The sequence below is a fragment of the Loxodonta africana genome, chromosome 7 (genome assembly GCF_030014295.1).
Source record: "Loxodonta africana isolate mLoxAfr1 chromosome 7, mLoxAfr1.hap2, whole genome shotgun sequence".
NCBI classification, from domain to species: Eukaryota; Metazoa; Chordata; class Mammalia; order Proboscidea; family Elephantidae; genus Loxodonta; species Loxodonta africana.
In genome coordinates this window covers 8183120-8204119 of record NC_087348.1, presented here as the reverse complement: position 1 = coordinate 8204119, position 21000 = coordinate 8183120, and the positions used below count along the sequence as shown (strand labels likewise).

The 21000-nt window shown below is 51.0% G+C and overlaps 1 protein-coding gene across 4 annotated transcripts in view; it reads right to left on the bottom strand.

Moving 5' to 3' along the window:
- Positions 1-8229: 8229 nt before the first annotated feature.
- SPTBN2 (spectrin beta, non-erythrocytic 2) overlaps positions 8230-21000 on the bottom strand; it is a 71901-nt gene continuing 59130 nt past the window's right edge. For all 4 annotated transcript variants that reach the window (XM_064287728.1, XM_064287727.1, XM_064287729.1 and 1 more), the window contains 17 exons: positions 18990-19214; positions 18605-18694; positions 18032-18292; positions 17820-17950; positions 15294-15498; positions 14326-14700; positions 12607-12851; positions 12389-12527; positions 12048-12132; positions 11580-11776; positions 11131-11273; positions 10965-11040; positions 10839-10889; positions 10439-10659; positions 10067-10240; positions 9405-9447; positions 8230-9089 (listed from right to left, as the gene is read on the bottom strand). In XM_064287728.1, coding sequence (XP_064143798.1) covers positions 8856-9089; positions 9405-9447; positions 10067-10240; positions 10439-10659; positions 10839-10889; positions 10965-11040; positions 11131-11273; positions 11580-11776; positions 12048-12132; positions 12389-12527; positions 12607-12851; positions 14326-14700; positions 15294-15498; positions 17820-17950; positions 18032-18292; positions 18605-18694; positions 18990-19214 — 2895 coding nt within the window. In that variant the 3' untranslated portion in view covers positions 8230-8855. The remainder of the gene's footprint in view (positions 9090-9404; positions 9448-10066; positions 10241-10438; positions 10660-10838; positions 10890-10964; positions 11041-11130; positions 11274-11579; positions 11777-12047; positions 12133-12388; positions 12528-12606; positions 12852-14325; positions 14701-15293; positions 15499-17819; positions 17951-18031; positions 18293-18604; positions 18695-18989; positions 19215-21000) is intronic.

The following is a 21000-nucleotide window of genomic DNA, read 5'->3' as shown; positions in this document are numbered from 1 at the left end:
GCTCACGCACGCGCGAGTGCGCGCTCCCGACCTCCCCTTCCCCTGACGGGAGCCGGCCGACCAATCCCGCTGCCACATGCAAACGACGGCCTGAGGCTTGGGGCGGGGCTAGCTGGTGAGAGCGCTGCGGAGCGGAGGCCGGCCCGCCCCCAGCCGCCGGCCAGCCAATCACCACCCTGAAAGGGAGGTCCGCGCTCTCGCGTCAGCAGCGCTCGGGGCGCGACCACTGTCTTGGTGAAATCAGAAGCCCGAGGGAGTTATTAGGCGTCACAATGGGTCGTGCTGTTGCCCTGGGAGGCTTGCGGGTGGGGTGGGGGTCGGGTGGGAGGGATGACAAAGGGTTACTGGTCCCCTGAACGGGGCTTTCTCAGGGGGCTGGCCAGCCTCTCTATAGGAACTGGGGGCAACCTTTCAGACATGCAGAGGCGCCAAATTTTACGCAAACTGGTTTTCTTTCTGGAGCTTTAAAAAAAAAAATTCTTTTTTTCACGGCAAACGTTTTATTCATTGTGAGAAAACCGAGAACCAGGAAGCAGAAAGCTAGTCTTTGGCAGAGCTGGGACAGCTCAGAGGCCTCTCCACCCAGGCTGCTGTCAGTCGTGTTTGGTTGGCTCGTGTGTACGCGGGGCTGCCTTTCTGGCTCTAGTTAGAGTACAGCGCTACTTGCGCGCCCTCACCCTTCCTGGTTCGTGGGGAGCGCACCAAAGGCGTGCTTGATGCAGAGGCCCAGAGAGGGGCTTTGTTTTGGGGCGGGACGGGGTCTCCACTTCATACCAAGCGGCTGGAAGTCTCGGCAACTAGAGTCCCCGAGCACTCAAAATCCAGCTGTGGTCCAAGGGCACCTCCTGCTGGCCAAGGGGGAGATACTGCCTAGATCTCTCACTGTCACCCTCGAACAAAGCCTAGACGTTTAAAAAGATTGATAGATTGGCTTTATCTGAATAGAGTGTGCCAGGGTGTTTGTCAGTCGGGTTCTGGTGGTCACCATTCCTCCTGATGGTGGCTCCATGACAGTCGTTGTTGTTAGGTTCCGAGAAACCGGTTCCGACTCATAGCGACCCTATGTACAACGGAAGGAAACATTGCCCGGTCCTGCGCCAGCCTCACAATCATTGCCTTGCTTAAGCTCATCATTGCAGCCTCTGTGTCAATCCATCTCTTTGAGGGCCTTCCTCTCTTTCTCTAACCCTCTACCAAGCATGATGTCCTTCTCCAAGGACTGGTCCCTCCTGTTAACACGTCCAAAGTATGTGAGACAAGTCTCCCTGTCCTCACTTCTAAGGAGCATTCTGGCTGTACTTCTTCCAAGGCAGGTTTGTTCGTTCTTCTGGAAGTCTGTGGTGTAGTCAATGTTTTTCACCAACATCATAATTCAAAGGCATCAATTCTTCAGTCTTCCTTTTTCATTGTCCAGCTTTCACATGCTTATGAGGCGATTGAAAACACCATGAAAATACCAAAATACCATTCGGTCAGGCACACCTTCGTCTTCAAAGTGACATCTTTGCTTTTTAACACTTCAAAGAGGTCTTTTGCAGCAGATTTGCTCAATGTAATATGTCGTTTGATTTCTTTGATTTCTTGACTGCTGCTTCCATAGGTATTGATTGTGGGTTCAAGTAAAATGAAATTCTTGACAACTTCAATATTTTCTCCTTTTAACATGATGTTACGAGGATTTCTGTTTTCTTTGTGTTAACGTGTAATTTATACTGAAGGCTGTGGTCTTCGATCTTCATCAGTAAGTATTTCAAGTTCTCTTCACTTTCAGCAGGCCAGGGTGTGTCATCTGCATATCACAGGTTGTTAATGAGTCCTCCTCCAATCCTGATGCCCCGTTCCTCTTCATATAGTTTATTTTAACGGATTATTTGCTCAGTGTACAGATTGAATAAGTGTGGTGAAAGGATACAACCTTTACACACACCTTTCCTGATTTTAAACCACGCAGTATCCCCTTGTTCTGTTTGAACGACTGCCTCTTGATCTGTGTACAGGTTCCTCATGAGCACAAGTGTTCTAGAATTTCCATTCTTCGCAATGTTATCTCCATAGCATGTTATGATCCACACAGTCAAATGCCTTTGCAAGTCAATAAAACACAGGTAAACGCTGGAAACATCCTTCTGGTATTCTGTGCTTTCAGCCAAGTCTCTGATACTAAAAAAAAAAAACCCAGGCCCAAGTTCCCCAGGCTGCCCCTCCTCTGCCCCGGCTACATCGATATGTTTCTTTCACTGGATTCTTGATTACCAGCCATTTCAGAAGAGGCATCGTCTGTCCGCTTTTAATAAACGATCTCGCACTCATTTCTTCCTACCTGATTCCATCCACCTCTCCCCTTCCCTTCTCCTTTGGGCATTTCCGGTTTCTGTCTACGCTCAAGCTTTTAAAACATGTGTAAGGGCCTCCTCCCCCATTTCTGAAATAGCTTTCATTCATCGTCACTATTTTTTCCCCCTGACTTGAGTTTCTTCCGTTGTGTTCCAGGTCAGACTTCTCAGATGGAGACTTTGAATCTGCCATCGTCCACCTTTACATTGCATTTTGGGTTCTGACCATTTTAATTCCTGAAAATTTCTGAGGTCACCCAAAGTAATGGCCTCTTTAGTTTTCATTCTTCTAAATCTCTCATTTCATCCACCATCCTCTCCTCCTCTCTTTTTTACTGTTCGTTTATTCTCTGCACCATTCCATCTCTTCGTCTGCCATCTATTTCTTCACACTCTTGTTTATTCCCTCTTACCTCCATTCTCCTTCCCCCCAGGTTACCATTCTAATGAGTTTAATGTCTATTGTTTTATCTGTGTGCTTAAAAAATATGTCTTTTTAAATGTTTTCTTCCATTAAAAATTGCTTTTGTTATGGAACATTTCAAACAGGCACAAATATAGAGAGAATATTCTGATGAACTCATATGGACCCTTGCCTAGCTTCCACAATTATCAACTTTTTGCTGACCTTGTTTCATCTAGTCACTCTACTTTTTTTAAATTTTGAACCGGAGTATTTTAAAGCAAATCTCAGTCATCATGTCATTTCATCTGTAAATACTTTCACTATCTGTCTCTAATTAGAACAGCACAATGCCATTATCACACCTAAGATTTTCTTAAAAACCAAAAACCCATTGCAGTCATTGCCCCATAGGGTTTCCAGGGAATAGCTGGTGGATTCGAACTGCCAGCCTTTTGGTTAGCAGCTATAGCTCTTAACCACTGCACCACCAGGGCTCTTGGGTGGTACAGAGAGTTAACAATGCATTTGGCTACTAACCAAGAGGGAAACCCTGGTGGCATAGTGGTTAAGTGCTACGGGTGTGAACCAAAGGGTCAGCAGTTCAAATCTACCAGGTACTCCTTGACAATCCTATGGGGCAGTTCTACTCTGTTCTACAGGGTCACTGTGAGTCGGAATCGACTCGATGGCACTGGATTTGGTTTGGTTTTTCATCAACCAAAAGATTGGAGGTTTGAGTCTACCCAGAAGCTCCTTGGAAGAAAAGCTTGGCTATCTACTTCTGAAAAATCAGCCGGTGAAAACCCTGTGGAGAACAGTTCTACTCTGACACACAAGGGGTCACCATGAGTTGGAATCAACTCGTAATATCAACTAGTACCTGGTAATGTCATCTAATATTCATATTCAAAATTTCCCTAGATTGTCTCAAATAGGTCTTTTTACAGTTTGTTCTAATATGGAGCTAAACAAGGTCTACCCGTTGTGCATTTGTGTAAATTTATTTAATTTAAGTGATCTTGTGTTTTATAGCCCACCATTTCTTACTTTTTTCATTAAGTGCTCTTTCGCTGTGTGTTACCTACCTCCGTGGTGTGCAACCACCATCTCTGGGTATAGGACTCAGGTTACCTCCAAGGCCCCACCGTTCTCACCAATGCTGCAGTTAGCATCCATGTTCATGTGCCCTAATAGAGCTGTGTACACATTTTTTGGGGGGTGTTATGGATTGAATTGTGTCCCTCAAAAATATGTGTCAACTTAGCTAGGACATGATTCCCAGTATTGTGTGATTGTCCACCATTTTGTCATCTGAAGTGATTTTCCTCTGTGTTTTAAACCCTCCCTCTATGATGTTAATGAGGCAGGATTAGAGGCAGTTATGTTAATGAGTAGGACTCGCTCTACAAGATTAGGTTGTATCTAGAGTCAGTGTCCGCTGAGTCTCTTTGAGAGAGACAGAGGGAACTCCTACCACCCAGAAAGCAGAGCCAGGAGCAGAGCTTGTCATTTGAACCCAGGGTCCCTGTGCTGAGACACTCCTCAGGAAGAATGATGACAAGGACTTTCCCCCAGAGCTGTCAGAGAGAGAAAGACTTTCCCTGAATTTGGACTTCTAGCCTCCTAAACTGTGAGAGAATTAATTTCTGTTTGTTAAAGCCATCGGTTTGTGGTATTTCTGTTATAACAGCACTAGATAACTAAGACGGGGGCTCTAAAGCCAGGAAGGAGCCCCGGTGGCACAGTGGTTAAGCGCTCAGCTACTAACCAAAAGGTCAGCGGTTTGAACCCATCAGCCACTGGCAATCTGCTTCTGTAAAGATCATAGCCTTGGAAGCCCCATGGGGAGGTTCTACTTTGTCCTATAGGGTCACCACGAGTCCGAATAGACTTGATGGCATTTTTTTTTCATTATTATTATAAGACCGGGGTGGAATAGCTTGGTTGCTGGGTCATAAGTTATATCTAGAAAAGCCAAGATGTCACTTTGAGGACTAACCTGACCCAAGCCACGGTATTTCGCATTGCCTCCTATGCGTGTAAAAGCAGGACAATGAACAAGGAAGACCAAAAAAAGAATTGATGCGTTTGAATATGTACTTTGAACATTGAATGTACATACTTTGGACGTGTTATCAGGAGGGCCCAGTCCCTGGAGAAAGACATTATGCTTGGTAAGGTAGAGAGTCAACGAAAGAGAAGAAGACCCTCAAAGAGATGGATTGACACAGTGGGTGCAACAACGAGCTCAAACATAGCGATGATTGTGAGGACCGCGCAGGACCAGGCGGTGTTTCATTGCTACGAGTTGGAACCAACTGGACAGCACTTAACAACAGAACTAATTTGCCTAAGTAGTGCCAAGTTGTTCTTTGGAAAAGCTGTCCAGTCTACCATCCCACCTGTACCACGCAAGGGACCCTGTATTTCCATGTCTGTGCCGATGGTTGACGTTATTCAGTTGACTAATTTTTACTGATCTAATAGGTAGATGTAAAATATTTCGCTATCACTTTAAGTTGCATTTCTGAGTACTAATGATTTTAAACAATTCTTCTAGTTAAGTTTTTTGGGTTTACTCTCCTGTAAAAAGTCTGTTCCTATCCTTTGCCCATATTCTTTTCAGGTTGCAGTCTCCTTTTTGTGGTTGATTTGCAGAATTTTCTTGTATATTCTAGATACTAATTTCTTAGTGGTTTTGAACATCTTCTCTCATTCCACCAGTTATTAACTTTGTCCATGGTGATGGAACAGAGATCCTTACTTTTGATGTAATCAGATTTCATGGATTTTTCACCTTAAAATCTGTGCTTTTCGAATATTGTTAACGTGTCCTTCTTTAACCCCCTGAGTCACAACGATACTCCCCTACATTCTCTTCTATTCACATAGTTTTTACCTTTCACATTTAGGTCTTTCATTCCATTTTGAGCAGCATGATTCAATAATAATATAATGTAAGCCAGATTAGAATCTTAAAAATTTTCTAGTAAATCCAATAAACAAATAATATTAATAACAGTTGGAATTAGTTTTAATAATATACCTGAGACCCAGCATGGCTAAAATATTATGTCAACACATGTTGTTATTGTTGTTCGGTGCCACAGAGTTGGCTCAGGCTCATGGGGACCTTAGGTAAAGCAGAACAAAATGTTGTTGGGTCCTGTGTCATCTTCATGACTATTGGTATGTTTAAATCCATTGTTTTGGTCATTGTGTCAATTGTCTCATTAAGGGTCTCTCTTGCTTTTTGCTAACCCTCTACTTTAGCAAGCATGATGTTCTTTTCTAGCGATTGGTCTTTCCCGATGACATGTCTAAAATAAATGAACCTAAGTCTCGCCAACCTCCATATAAAAATTATTAATGAGATATTTAAACATTTTTTCCAATTATGTCTTCAAAATCTGGTATGTATTTTACACTTACGGTGCATCTCAATTTGGAGTAGCCACATCACAAGTGCTCAGTAGCCACACGTGGCTCAGGGGTACCATACTGGACAGCACAGATCTAGTGTCCACTCTTGTGGGTGGTATCAGGTAAGAATTCTAACATATTTTTTCTAAGTAATCGATTTTCATATGTCCATCTTGCCTCACTGATGCGTTTTTGTGCTGTAATGCTTCTCACATCCCTCACTGTTCCATTGCAGCTGTCATCTTTCCTGGAATATTTTCTTTCTTCTGTCCGTATCCCAAGATTTACTTCCTGACACTATGCTTGTCCTCTTCTACATCCTGTCCTTAGGGATTCATGCACTCAGGTAGGTTCAACTGCCCCATGTTTGTAGATGATGTCTGGCCACATTGTCAGCCCTTAGCTCTCCATTCATGGCGGCATTTGACAGGGCTGTTTTGTTGGGATGCCCTACTAACATTTTACGTATTAAAAATAATCATTTCTCTCCTCTGTATACATTGCCTTCCAAAATTTCCTGTTACTGATTTTCCCTGTAACCCCCAGGCTTGCCACCTTGGAGTGCAAATACCCGGATCCCCTGGGCAGCCCACAACGCATACTTTCCCTTCCCTTCGGACAGTGGGGATTTTACAATTATACCCAAGGAAAAAGAGAAGATGTCGGTGTAGAGCTGATACGTTAAACATTATTCCATTTAATCCAACGACAGATTGTTCTAGTGACATTGATGCCCATGCTTACCACGGAACACTTCTGAATCTGCCCCCTCAAGATAAAGGGATGACTGTCCTGTGGCGGAGCCCTGGCGATGCAGTGGTTAAGAGCTTGGCTGCTAACCAAAAGGTCAGCAGTTTGAATTCACCAGCTGCTCCTTCGAAACCCTAGGGCTAGGGGCAGTTCTATTCTGTCATGTAGGGTCACTATGAATCAGAATCAACTCTGTGGCAACGGGGTTTATCCTGTGGGCTATCTGGTCTACCGGATCACATGTTCAAAGACCATTCTGGGCCGTGTTGTCCTAGCTCTGGGCCTGCACACACCTGACTAGTCTATTTCTATCAAGACTGGTGATGTCAGTCAGGGGTCTGCTCAGCCAGGGCCCTTGGCTGGTTTTGCTAAAAATGGAGCTACTTTCCTGGAAAGACCTTCTCTGAGCTCTGAAACAAAATCAAGAAGAGAAATTTTGGGAGTGGTGGGTGTGTATGTGTGTGTGAAACTATTAAAACAAAGCTTTTCCTGTAGGAGGCTACCGAGGGGTGGTCACCTCCATTAAGATCTTGAGTGTTGTGCTAGAGTCAAATCCTATTCCCCTGAAACCTGTAATTGCCAAGCTGGAGATAAGGGAGATGTGACGTGCTCCTTTTTTGTATACTTTATCAAACCTGGAACTTGTTCTCCTCTGTGTGTTTGTGTGTGTTTACACACTTAGGATGTACCTGGTGGCTGCCCGGGGTGACTTCATTCTATCGGTTGGTAGATTGGGAACCTACCATTTCTCTGACCTTTTTCTGAGCTCCCTTGGTTCTCTGTTAGAGAAGAGGTAGGAGGTGGAAGCTCAGCAGTCATCCCATATGTGCTCAACTCTCCATTATCGAGCTGAGCAATGGCGGAGACCAGGTTGTGGCCACACTCTGCACTCATTGCCATGTATCCAGGAGGGTGTGGGCACTCAATATCAAAATAGAGGAGTGGAGTTTTCTATTGCTTTTTCCGTTTTTGAAAACAGCTGAGACTCTAGAGTGAAGAAAGTTGTGCATCAGGAAAGTAGTCACTCACTGCCTTTTAGCATCAATACTGTTTGTTGAGGTATCCTGACCCATAAGGAACTTCTTTGGCCTAAGGAGATACTTGGCATTGGTCAGTCCAGAAAACTGGAGGTCATTGTCATGGGGAAATGAGACGGAAGTAGGGAGGCTCTCTCAGAAAAACGTGGTTCTTTGAGGGCTTGAAGGCTCGGGGCAGAGTAGAAACCCCTGACGCAGGAAACTGGAGCCAAAGGAAAGAACGTGGGCTTCGGCATAGAGGGCTGTGGTCGGGAAAGCAAGGACACCCAGAGGCAGTAAGAGAAGCTGAGCTTTTTAATCACCTCCTTGGCCAAACTCAAGGCTGTGTTTGCCCCTGAAAACTCACACCTGGAAGCTGTTAGAGTCGCTGGAGATGGAGTGGCCACTGGGGCAGAGAATGAGGACAGGATGGGGAGGGGGAGCTTCGGAGTCTCTGACTGGCTCTGGCACTCTGGCACTCAGGTCCTGCTTCGGCTCTGGGAGGTTCCTGGCTGGCCCCCCAGGAGCGAGGAACCAGAAGGGGTGCCCTAGCTGTGTCGGGAGAACAACCCTGAGGCAGGGGCAGCCATTCCCCACATGGCCTGTGTTGAGGGTGCTGTCCGCACTGTGGTGGTGGGGGGGGGCGGGCAGAGGCATAAGGCTAGGGGATGAAGGAAAAGGTAAGGGTGGGGAGTGGAACTGGGGGTTGCCTGGGTCCCACCACCAGTCTGGAATTAAATAGCAGAAGAGAAGGGTTGCCTTCGGGAACACTGACGTGCCCCCAGTGACAGTTCCTGGTGATGGGTTGACCTTGGCAACAGACCCTAGCAGCAGGCAGTTGTCCTGACAAGAGGGTAGTCCCTTTTGACAGTCCCTGGCAGTTTCCCCAACAGAGGGAGGGAGCTGTCCTGGGAGTCTTGCCCCCAACTACTTGCTCTTCTTGAAAAAGCTGAAGCGTTTTTCTCGCTCTCGTTCTCTGCCATCCTTGCTGCGAAGTACGACAGGCCCCTCAGCCCCGACCACTGATACTGGGGGCATGGTCATGGCCCGGGTCATGCCCCGGCTGGCACTGGGCACCGCTGGCTCCTCGGGCTCTGCAGAGGCGGAGGACGCGGTAGCAATGGCCGCATTCACCACCCGCAGCCATGAGCTCATCTCTGCCTGCAGGGTGGATGGAAAGGGAACCCATCAGCCCTCAGGAAGCTGTGCTGGGTGGCTGGCAGGTGGACAGTGGGCAGGAAGAGTGAAAGGGTGAGGCAGAGAAACAACTGGACTCTTTCATCTCATTAGGAGAAAAAGCCCCTGCAAGATCGGGAGCACATTCTGTGTGGCCTGCACAGGCATCCCATTGGCACATTCAAGGTTGCCTTATTACAGAGAATGAGATGCTTGAGGAAAAAGCGGGGCAAGAAGAAAGGGGAATCTGAGTGGCAGGGTTCTCCAAGGGGGAACGGGGAAGAGGAGGGAGCTGCTCACCTCATCCTTGGCCTGGAATAAATACTCTTTTCCATCCTGTAAGCTGTGGGAGAGAGAGAAGTCTCAGGACAGAGCTGACAGTCTGGGTTTGCCAGATCAGGGCTGGCCAGAGTGCCATTGTAACATGGAATCAGGCTGGGAGGACTTCCCAGCGGCAGCTCCAGAACTTGATCAAACAGGTTTTGTACATTCTTCAGGTTCCTATAGGGTCACTATGAGTCGGAATAAACTCCACAGCACTGGGTTTGTTTTTTTTTTTTTTTCAGGTTCCTTGGACTTCAGAAAAAGCCAGTCCTTTCTGGTTGGCTGCAGAGGGCCAAGTCGAGCTCACCTCTACCTCAGGCCTTGCCTCTTGCTCTGGGCGGCTGGCTGGTAGGCAGAGGCAGGCCCCTGGAGGCCCTGAAGGCTGGGGAGTGGCAGCACCCAGCCTTCCGATACTGCCCCCAGAATAACATTTCACCTGGACGTTGCCAAACCTCAGCCTGGGGCTTGGTGTTCTTTTTCCCCATCTTCGCATGGAATTTGTCCAGAATCTCCCCCTTGCCTGTCTCTAGAGGCCCAGCCCTAGAACCCCACTCCCTCTGGCCCTGGCTCCCAGCTCCCCTTCACCTGTGTCATTCCTGATGCCCCTCCTGCCCTGTGAGATGGTGCCCTATTCCTACCCCAGCTTGAAGACATGTTTGCGCTTCCGGTAATCAAAGGCAACGCTGCCCTGGGCCCTGGCCAGGCTGACAGGCACTTCTCCATGGTAGGGCACTCCCGTGCTGGCCGCCTTTGCGTCCTTGTAGAAGCCGAGGCTCCCGCGGCGCAGGACGCAGTACACGTTCTGCCATGACCTGGGGGGGCAAGAGGCAGGTCGGGGGTGAGACAGGCGGAGGACCGGGCTTCTGTGGCCCTCACCTGAGGCTCTGTCTCTGGTCCGGAGCCCCATCCCTTTACCAGAAGGTACTTCTCCTATCTAGGTGGGCACCGGGGAGGCCGCTTCAACGGCAGGGACAGGAGAGGCACAGGCTGTGCTGGCCAGACCCGTTTACCTGTTGGCGGCCTTCTTGCCGAAGGCCTCCATCTCCTGTTTGCGGCACAGTATTCCTTCCATCTGTTCCTGGGCAGAGGGCTCTGGGGCTCGAGGGGGCAAGGTGGACACATGCGCTGGCTCAGATGACCTGCTCTGGGGCATCCCAGGAGGGGCTGGGCCCCGGGGCCGGCTCTGCCTCTCTCCTTGTGGCCCGTTGGCCTCGTCCCCTGTTCCAGGCACCTGTGGGGAAAGCAAAATCAGTGACAAGGGAGGAGATGGCAGACACCTGCCCTGGATGTCCATGAGATGGTCCTCCCGCCCCTGCCTTCCGCCTTCCCTGGCTCCTCTCACCCAGCTCACCACCCCTTTCCCCCTTCACCTCCCAATTATCAACACTCCCATTGCTAGGAGACACCCACCGGCCCCTCCGGGAAGCTGCCCTGCTCCCGTCTCTGTTGTTCCAACAGGGGCTGCAAGGACAAGAGGACGTAAGAGGTCTGCAGGGAGGCCGAGGTTCTGACAGGCACCCAGAACCGTGAGGTTACCTGGGAGGACTCCGCATCTGAGCAGACCCCGTTAACGGTGGGCGGTTGTGCGGATGATGGCAGCCGTGGGTGGGTTCTGGAATGACAGAAGGGGCTCAGAGCAGTCAAACGTTGGGTGGTTTGGGATCAGCCCTCAGCCCTGCACCCTAATTGTCCCGGCTCTCACCCATCCCAGCTGGCATCGGGAGGCGTCCGGCCATCCACCAGGTCCCCTGCAGGGTGGCCGGCTGTGGGCTCTGGGGCTGGAGGCTGTTTCCTTCGCTCCTCCTCCTCCATCTTTCTTTTCCTCTCCTTCTCCTGCTCCTCCAGCTGTCAAGAAATTCTGAGGTCAGAGCACAGAAGGCCACACTGAAGAGGACCGGGGGGCCTGGGGCAGGTGGACACCCTCTAGTCTGATGAGATGGAAAGGATGGAGACTATAAGTCCAAAAGAAGGGGGACCAGAGCCAGTGGGGGAGCTGGGCCACTAAGCACACCGCCCTGGGGGGAGCTGCTGGCTCCCCAAGTTGTGGCATCAAGGCGCTTGCAGGGTGCACCTGGGGGATGCCGGTGCAGTGGAAGGGTGCAGGACTGGGCGGCGTGGCCAGGCTGGACATCCCAGGCCAGCAGCCCTCACCGTGGTGAGCTTCTCCAGAGCGCTGAAACGCTCCTCCCAGGCCACCGCTGACTTCTGGAAGGCCTCGTGCCGCTTGATGAGGCTCTCGACCTCATCGACTGTGCAGCCCAGCTCCGAACTCCGTACCAGCGGCTCCTGGCTGCACAGCCAGGCCTCTGCCATGCCTGCGTCTCTCCCAAACACCAATACCTCCAGGACTGCAGGGGATGGGGCACAGGGAGATGGCAGGTCAGGGAAGGGACTGGCCGGGTACTGTCACCACAGAGACTTCAAGGAAGTCTAGAGAAGGCCATTGCCAGAGCAGGAGCAGCAGGGTGGGCCGGGCAGTGCCAGGGGCAGGCACCTTGACAGCCTCACCCAGGATTCCTGGTCTCACCGACTCTGGAGACTGCAGGGTACGCTCCCTCCACCCCTCCCTGGGCCCAGTGCCTGCTGCCCATCCCCTGGACACAGGCCACAGCAGCTCACCAAGCTGAAGCCAGTCCATCTTCTCTTGCCACTTGTCAGCCGTCTCCTGGCGCCGGGCCTGCAGCTGAGACAGTTTCTCCGAGATCTGGGGGCAGAAGTGGGAGTCAGCAACCAGGGGCACCTCCCAGCGTCCCTGGGGGCTCACACAGGGCATCTACTGATTTCTGATTTCAAGAGGCAGACATGTCAGGGGGGAAAGATGGAATGTGGGAAATCCCTAAACAACACCAAGGGGGAGCGAGTGACAGACTTCTGCCAAGAAAGAACGAGAAGAGAAGACAGACTTAGGGATACTCAGCGAAGCCTTCCACACAAGAATGGCCCAGCTGCACCTCACCTACCTCCTCGGCCGCGTAGTGGCTCTTGGCGAGCAGCTCCTGCCCCATGTTGATGCAAGTGGAGAAGCTGTCTGCCCGGGCCTCGATCTCGGCCTTGATGCCCTGATGATTCTTGATGACCAGGTCTGCCGAGGACACATCCCTGGAGGGACACAGACATGGCATCATGTGCTGCCCACAGTCCGTCACAATCCTGGGTGGGGCCGGCCCTGCGGGCTCACCGGGGCCGCTCCTGGGCGTCCATCCGTAGGTTGACCCCGTCCATCCACAGCATCAGCTCCCGGACGGCCTTGAAGAAGCGGAACTTGTCCGTAGTGTCCAGCAGCAGCTGGCGGCGGGCGGCAGAGCTTCCCTGAAGCTGGGCCCAGGCCTCGGCCACGGCCCGCATGTGGCGGCCAATCTCCTCGGCTTTGTCACCGGCATAGGCCTTCTGGAGCCGCTGGCCGTCCTCTTGCACCTGCTGGACCTGCAGGGCCCAGGTTAGAGTCAGGGAGAACCACCCATGCAAGAGTGCAGCTCCCTCGGGCCTGGCTGCCAGTCTCCGCCCCTCTGCCCATGTTAGCAGCTACAGCAGCAGAGGGAGGAACAAGGCAGGGGTGGGGGGGAGGCAGGGAAGCCAAGGCTGTGCCCAGAGAAAGCCTGGTCACACTCTTCTGCAGCCTCACCTGGGGGGCGGGGCTTAGCCCTGGGGTGGCCCTTCAAAAGGGCCACTGACCAGCTTTCAGAGGCCTGCCCAGGACAGGAAGGACCTCTCAGATTTGTTGGAATGAGATATTCATGGACTGTACATATAGAAATGATTGAATTGGTGTATGTTTTGTTGTGTATATTTCCCCCCCCGAAAAAAGGAATGAGATACAGGTTGTCCCCAATTTACGGCCTACGTATTTGAATTACGACGAACCGCACTTACAACTCTCTTTTATCTGTACATCTTATCATCAGTAACATGTATTACATACAGTGTTGCAGTATGTAAGCTGCTGATGTTATCGTTCTTGTGCCAGCCCCCAAGAACAAACGAAGATCAGATTGATAAAGATACTGATAATAAAAGGCAATAATAATGAAAACAAAACAAAACAAAACGAGGTATTTGACTTACAGCAGAACTAACTTACAGCGGAGCCATCGGAATGGAACCCCGCCTCAAGCCGGGGGCTGCCTGTATTCAGCCCGAAGAAGGACTTGGATGGGTGCAGATTTGGTTTAAATAGTTGCAGGACGAGTTTCTGCTCATGTTGTGTGGGTCCACAGCTCAAACTTGAGGGGCCCAACAGGCAGATCTTAACCCAACAGGCAGAATCTTCCAGCCATTGGCTGTTTTTATTGTTAGGTTCTGTTTAGTTGGCCCCTGACCCATGGCGACCCCACGCACAAGGGAACAAAACAACGGCTGGTTCTTCGCCATCCCCATGAAGGGTTGCGGATTGGACCGTTGTGATCCATAGGGTTTCTACTGGCTGATTTTCAGAAGTAGGTCACCAGGCCTTTCTTCCTCATCCATCTTAGTCTGGAGGCTCCCCTGAAGCCTGTTCAGCATCATAGCAACACGCAAACACTGACAGACGGGTGGTGGCTACACATGAGGGGTATGAGGCTGGGAATGGAACCCGGGTCTCCCATGCGGAAGGCCACCACTGCCTCCATTCTAGGTGCTGGAGCCATCTGTGAACTGCGAGGGCCCTCCACGACGCTTGTCATTAGGGCACAAACATGGCGGCTAAAGGGCTTGAACGTGGTGGCTAACGGGTGTAAACGTGGTGGCTAGATGTACCCGGGCCAGTGGTGTGCTACTGCAACGATCCTAACCTCACCCCAAAACGACCCTCCAGACGATGCTGCCTCAGCACTTTGGAGAACTGCCCCTCAGCTCCCAGGAGTCCCCCCATTTCCCTCGAAGTCTCCTCTAAGCCTCCCCCTCCGTGCTTGGGTCAGACCTGGGCACTGAGGGCCTGGATGTCGTGTTCATAGGCACAGTGTTGGCGCTGCAGGGTCTCAGCGGCGTTGAGGTCTCGGCCTGTCCCGTCGGGGAGCTGCTGCTGCTTCTGCTGCACCCGCGCCAGGGCTTGGCGGGCCCCGTGCAGGAAGCGCTGCAGCTCGTGTGCGGCCGCCAGCACCTGGCCCCGCGTGTCCAGCAGCTCGAGCAGATCAGCCCAGGCCTCGTTCAGGCCGTCTTTCCACTCGGCCACTGTGGCCCGGGCGGCGTGGCCACCGGCAATGAGCCCGTTGGCCAGCATGTTGGTGCTGTCCACGCGCTCCTGACCGATGGTGCTCGTGTCCCGGGAGAACTCTCGGAATTTGTCCCGGAGCATCTGGGGAGGAAGAGTTGCAGGGACAACGCTGTGACTCTGGGGAAGGTGGCCCTGCCTTGGGACGTGAGTCCTCTCACCTCAAACTGACAGCCCATTGCCTCTCCCTGGGCCACTTGGGTCCAAATGGGTTTCTCTACAAGTCTGAGTTCATGAGCTGATGCAGCTATTCCCACTGACTCTGTAGTTTTGACTGATCCCTTCTCCACCCCCTGCAAAGGTGTTTTGGGGCGCTTGGAACCCTCAGCCTTCAGACAAGGAGACTAACTATGGCCCCATACCTGTACCCATCGAGTCCAAAACCCCAAATTGAGGTAGGGAGTCTACAGCTCACTCCTGTACTATTGAGTTCTGATGACAAACAGCGTTTGGAACACTCTCCTTTGCCCCTGCCTGTGCTCAGACCCGGGTCCTCCTTTCTGCACACTTCTGCAAACTCCCCAAAGCCCAGGAGGACAGAGGCTGCTCGGCCTGGGTCTTGTGGCTTCCTGCCTGGGTGCTCTGCTCAGGGTGAGGCCCTGCCATCCTGGTGGGTACCCCGCCCTCCCTGCCGTCCGGGTGGGTCCCCTGCCCTCCCGCTGTCCATGCACACTCACAGTCACATGCTCATAGTCCTGGCCCAGCTCGTGAGAGGCCGCCACCACCTCGCGCTCCTGGATCCACTGCTCCAGGTCGTCCAGCTCGCGGCGCAGCTGGCACAGCCGGAGGTGCTCCTGCAGGCGTTCCCGCCGCTCCCCTGCCAGCTCCTTCAGGCTGGCGTACAGCTTGTCCACCTGGGCTTGGCGGATGGACAGCCGCGTGCTGTGGGGTGGGGGAGGGCACCGCTGGACTCAGGACACAGCTCTAATCCCAGCCCATCCCAAAGAGCCCTGTCCCTTTCAGTCCCCCAGAAATACGTGTTGTCAGTTCTATTATATCTGCAGTTCTAATGGAAACCCTGGTGGCATGGTGGTTAAGTGCTACAGCTGCTAACCCATAGGTCAGCAGTTTGAATCCACCAGGTGCTCCTTGGAAACCCTACGGGGCAGTTCTACTCTATCCTATATGGTCACTATGAGGCGGAATCTAAGGCAACTGATTTGCTTTGTGGTTCTAATAGGAATGAAGGTGTCTTTGTTATGTTAATGAGGCAGTATTGTGTCTAAAATCAAGCTCTTTTGACATAGAAAAGAGTAGATTAAAGAAGCAGCAAGAAAGCAAAGATGGTGGAAGATAGGTGCCACGCCGCCATGTGGAGATGGCCAAGGAGCCAAGGAACAGAAGCTGAAAAGAGACAAGGACCTTCCCCCAGATCTGGCAGAGACAGAAAGCCTTTTAGCCTCCTAAACTGTGAGAAAATAAATTTCTGTTTGTTAAAGCCACCCCTATGTGGTATTTCGGTTCCAGCAGCGCTAGGAAACATTATACCAAAAAGAATTAGTCGATGTTCAACCATTTTAAGAGGTGGCATATGATCAGGCACCGATGGTACGGAAGGAAGAAGTCCAAGCTGCTCTGAAGGCATTGGTGAAAAACAAGGCTCCAGGAATTGATGGAATATCAATTGAGATGTTTCAACAAGCAGATGCAGCGCTGGAGGTGCTCACTCGTCTATGCCAAGAAATATGGAAGACAGCTTCCTGGCCAACTGACTGGAAGAGATCCATATTTATGCCTATTCCCAAGAAAGGTGATCCAGCCGAATGTGGAAATTATAGAACAATATCATTAATATCCCACGCAAGCAAAATTTTGCTGAAGATCATTCAAAAATGGCTGCAGCAGTATATTGACAGGGAACTGCCAGAAATTCAGGCCGGTTTCAGAAGAGGACGTGGAACCAGGGATATCATTGCTGATGTCAGATGGATCCTGGCTGAAAGCAGAGAATACCAGAAGGATGTTTACCTGTGTTTTATTGCTTATGCAAAGGTATTCGACTGTGTGGATCTTAACAAACTACGGATAACACTGCGAAGAATGGGAATTCCAGAACACTTAATTGTGCTCATGAGGAATCTTTAGATAGATCAAGAGGCAGTTGTTCGGACAGAACAAGGGGATACTGATTGGTTTAAAGTCAGGAAAGGCGTGCATCAGGGTTGTATCCTTCCACCGTACCTATTCAATCTGTATGCTGAGCAAATAATCCGAGAAGCTGGACTATATGAAGAAGAACAGGGCATCAGGATTGAAGGAAGACTCATTAACAACCTGCCTTATGCAGATGACACAACCTTGCTTGCTGAAATTGAAGAGGACTTGAAGCACTTACTGATGAAGATAAAAGACCACGGCCTTCAGTATGGATTGCACGTCAACATAAAGAAAACAAAAATCCTCACAACCGGACCAATGAGCAACATCATGATGAATGGAAAAAAGATTAAAGTTGTCAAGGATTTCGTTTTACTTGGATCCACAATCAGCAGTCAGGAAATCAAAAGATGCATTGCATTGGGCAAATGTGCTGCAAAGGACCTCTTCAAAGTGTTGAAGAGCAAAGACGTCACCTTGAAGAGTAAGGTGTACCTGACCCAAGCTATGGTATTTTCAATCACATCCTATGCATGTGAAAACTGGACAATGAATAAGGAAGACTGAAGAAGAATTGATGCCTTTGAGTTGTGGTGTTGGGAAGAATATTGAATATACCATGGACTGCCAAAAGAACAAACAAATCTGTCTTGGAAGAAGTACAACCAGAATGCTCCTTAGGAGCAAGGATGGCGAGACTGCGTACATACTTTGGAGATGTTGTCAGGAGGGATCAGTCCCTGGAGAAGGACATCATGCTTGGCAGAGTACAGGGTCAGCGGAAAAGAGGAAGACCCTCAACGAGGTGCACTGACACAGCGGCTGCAACAATGGCTCAAGCATAACAACGATTGTAAGGATGGCGCAGGACTGGGCAGTGTTTCGTTCTGTTGTCCATAGGGTCGCTATGAGTCGGAACCAACTTGACGTCAGCTAACGACAACAACAAGCGCTAGGAAACTCAGTCTTCAACTGCCCGCCCAGCCCCCTCTCGTCAGCTTTCTAGGTGGTTCTGTACATAGGTGGTATGGAAGACTCTGCACTGTCTGCTGCCTCCTGCGCCCAGCTCCCTCTCCCCGGTGCTCCCGTGGGCCTGCTGTGCTCACCTCTCTGGGTGGTCGTGGTCAATCATGTCCTGGCTGCTGGCCGCCAGCTGGTGGATGGTCTGGGAGTAGTCAGCCAGGGCCTGTTCCAACACCTGGTGCTTCTTCACCTCGGCCTGGGCGCTCAGCTCGTCCTGGGGGGACAGTGGTATCAGGGAGTGGAAGTCAGGGGAGGATAGATCAGCCACACAGGAGGGCTCCACCTGGGTGCTCACCTTGGCCTTCTCCTGGCCCATCATGTGTAACTCCTGCTCGCCCATCCAGGCCTCTGCCTCAGCCGCGTCGCGGTAGAACTGCTGAGCCCGCAGGGCCTCCTCCAGCCGCGTCCCTCGGAGCTCCAGCTCACGGCCCAGGCGCTTCCACATTTCCTGCAGCTCGGCCAGCTCCGGGCCTGCGGCAGCCGCCCCCAGGGCATGCTGCCGCTCTTTCAGGTCTGCGATCCGTGGCTCATGGCCCTGGATCTCCTTCTGCAGGGTCTGAGCACAGCACAGAAGGCTGCTAAGGCACCGGCCCTTAGTAATCCTTCTCAACACTCCACCTCCCTTCACACTGTTGCCTCCCTCCCTTCCTGAGTCCTCTTCACCTCCCTTCTTTTCTGGCTCAGGTATAGGATGGTAACAACCCCTTCAACCTACAGACAGCCCACCTCCCTGAGGTGAACCACTGAAATCTAGGATGACACGTGGCATCCAGTGGAACCTGAGACGGCCTGGGTCTTAAGCAAAAAACAAACTCCCAAGTCTGGGGAGGCTCTTGGACATGGCTTTTGTCTTTAGCCTCTGTCTCACCTGGTTTTTCTTCATGAGGAGCTGGACAGTGGGCAGGTCCTTGCCGTGTTCCGTGGAGCTGGCCATGGGGAGCCGCTCTGTCACCCACAACTGGATGAGAAAGAGGGGTCGGAGAGGTCCAGATGGCAATGTGGATGCTAGGGGTTGGGTGGGGGACACCTGGGAGGAGGCCTTCTAGGGCTACTGGTGAGTGTGTAGGGAAAAGTCATCTCTGGTTCTGGGGCTAAGGGACGTGCAGGGCATTCCCAGGTGTCCCTAGAGGGAGGAGGGTGCAGAGCACTACTGGCCCCTCCCCACCACCCAGGAGGAAAGCTAGGGAGCCACGGGGCGGGGAACAATCGCCTGTAACCAAGACTCGGCCCTGTCCCAGGCCTGGCTGACTCACGATCTCGTCCTCCACATCCCGGTGGAACTGGTGCTGCTCACGAGAGGCCTGCAGGCGCTGGCAGCGCTCCTTCATGGGCTGGCACAGGGCCCTGAACTTCTCCTCCACAGCCCGTGAGGTCCTCTCCACTTCCCCTGCACCCCGGTCTTCCTGGGCCAGAGCTTTGGCCTGAGCCTGGATGGCCTCCACCTCCTTCTCTCTCACAGCCATCTCCCGTTCCAGCATCTGCCAGTCCCGGGGGGAAGGAGACGTTAGCATCGCACTCCACCTCCAAACTCAGGAGAGTTGCTGGTCTAGATCAAGCCAATCATGATTTCTTTTCTCCGGGGTTCACCACCCCATCCTGCATGATCTCACCCCACAGAGGGCATCCCCTCATGGCCTAGATCAGTAGATATCAAACCTTAGTATACATAAGAAACCCAGGGGAGCATGTTGTTAAAAATGAAGGTTCCCATGTCCCACCTGTGCTAGTTATCAATTTATGGTCTCCCAATTCCAAACCCACCCTTTGCCCTGCTTTAAGATGCTGGAGCCAGACCCTGCAAACATTTCTCCTTTGCCAGCTGGCGCAATGTTAGGTTTTGTCAGCAGAGGGCAATGGAGCGACACCACAATGCAGAGCAGAGGCAGGGGCTTCTACTCCTGGCTCCAGTATGCTTTTCTTCTTGTTCCTACAGCAATGCTGGCCCTCATCCTCCAGCAAGTTTTGCTGGCACTCCAGTGGGCAGGTGTTTCCTGCCTGCCAGCTCTGGCTCACCAGCTTCAGACCAGCTCTGGCCCATACTTCTCAATCATCCGTGAGCTTCTGCCCTTCCAACCAGGTCTGAAACTCAGCCTTCTGGTGTGGGAAGGGTATCTGCCAACTGGCTTCTCCCTTGGGGACTCTCCCTCCACCCTAAGGTACTAGCTGCTCCCTGCATTTGCTTTCCTGTAGAGCAGCAATCAGCAAATCTAGCCCACTGTCTACTTTTGTAAATAAAGTTTTATTGGAACAAAGCCATCCCGTTCTTTTACATAAGAATGCCTGCAGCCTGTTTTTGTAAGCTGAGTTTGATTTTGAAACAGCCATCTCCATCCATTTATGTGTTGTTTATGGCTGCTTTCACACTACAAGGGCAGAGCTGAATAGTTGTGACAGAGCCTATGTGGCCCCAAAAGCCCCAAATATTTACTATTTGGACCTTTACAGAAAAAAGTTTCTATCCTCTGCTTTAGAGTTCCCTTTTACCCCTTTCGTAATTAATACTTATTAATAAACCCATAAACCAAACCTGTTGCTGTCGAGTCAATTCCAACTCATGTTGTTGTTAGGTGCCATCAAGTCAGTTCCAACTCACAGCGACCCTATGTATGACAGAATGAAACACTGCCCAGTCCTCAGCCATCCTCACAATCATTGCTGCGTTTGAGCCCACTGTTGCAGCCACTGTGTCAATTCATCTTGTTGAGGGTTTTCCTCTTTTTCACGGACTCTCTACTTTCCCAAGCGTGATGTCCTTTTCCAGGGACTGGTCCCTCCTGATAACACGTCCAAAGTAAGTAAGATGAGGTCTCGCCATCCTCAGTTCTAAGGAATGTCGTGGCTGTACTTGTTCAAGACAGATTTGTTCGTTCTTCTGGCAGTTCATGATATATTCAGTATTCTTTGCCAACACCGTAACTCAAAGGCATCAGTTCTTCAGTCTTTCTCATTCATTGTCTGGCTTTTGAACGCATATGAGGTGATTGAAAATACCATGGAGTAGGTCAGGCACACTTAGTCCTCAAAGTGACCTCCTTGCTTTTCAACACGTTAAAGAGGTCTTTTGCAGCAGATTTGCCCAGTGCAATATGTCATTCGATTTCTTGACTGCCGCATCCATGGGTGTTGATTGTGAACCAAGTAAGATGAAATCCTTGACCATTTCAAACTTTCTCCATTTATCATGATGTTACTTACTGGTCCCGTTTTGAGGATTTTTGTTTTCTTTACCTGGAGGTGTAATCCATACTGAAGGCTGTGGTCTTT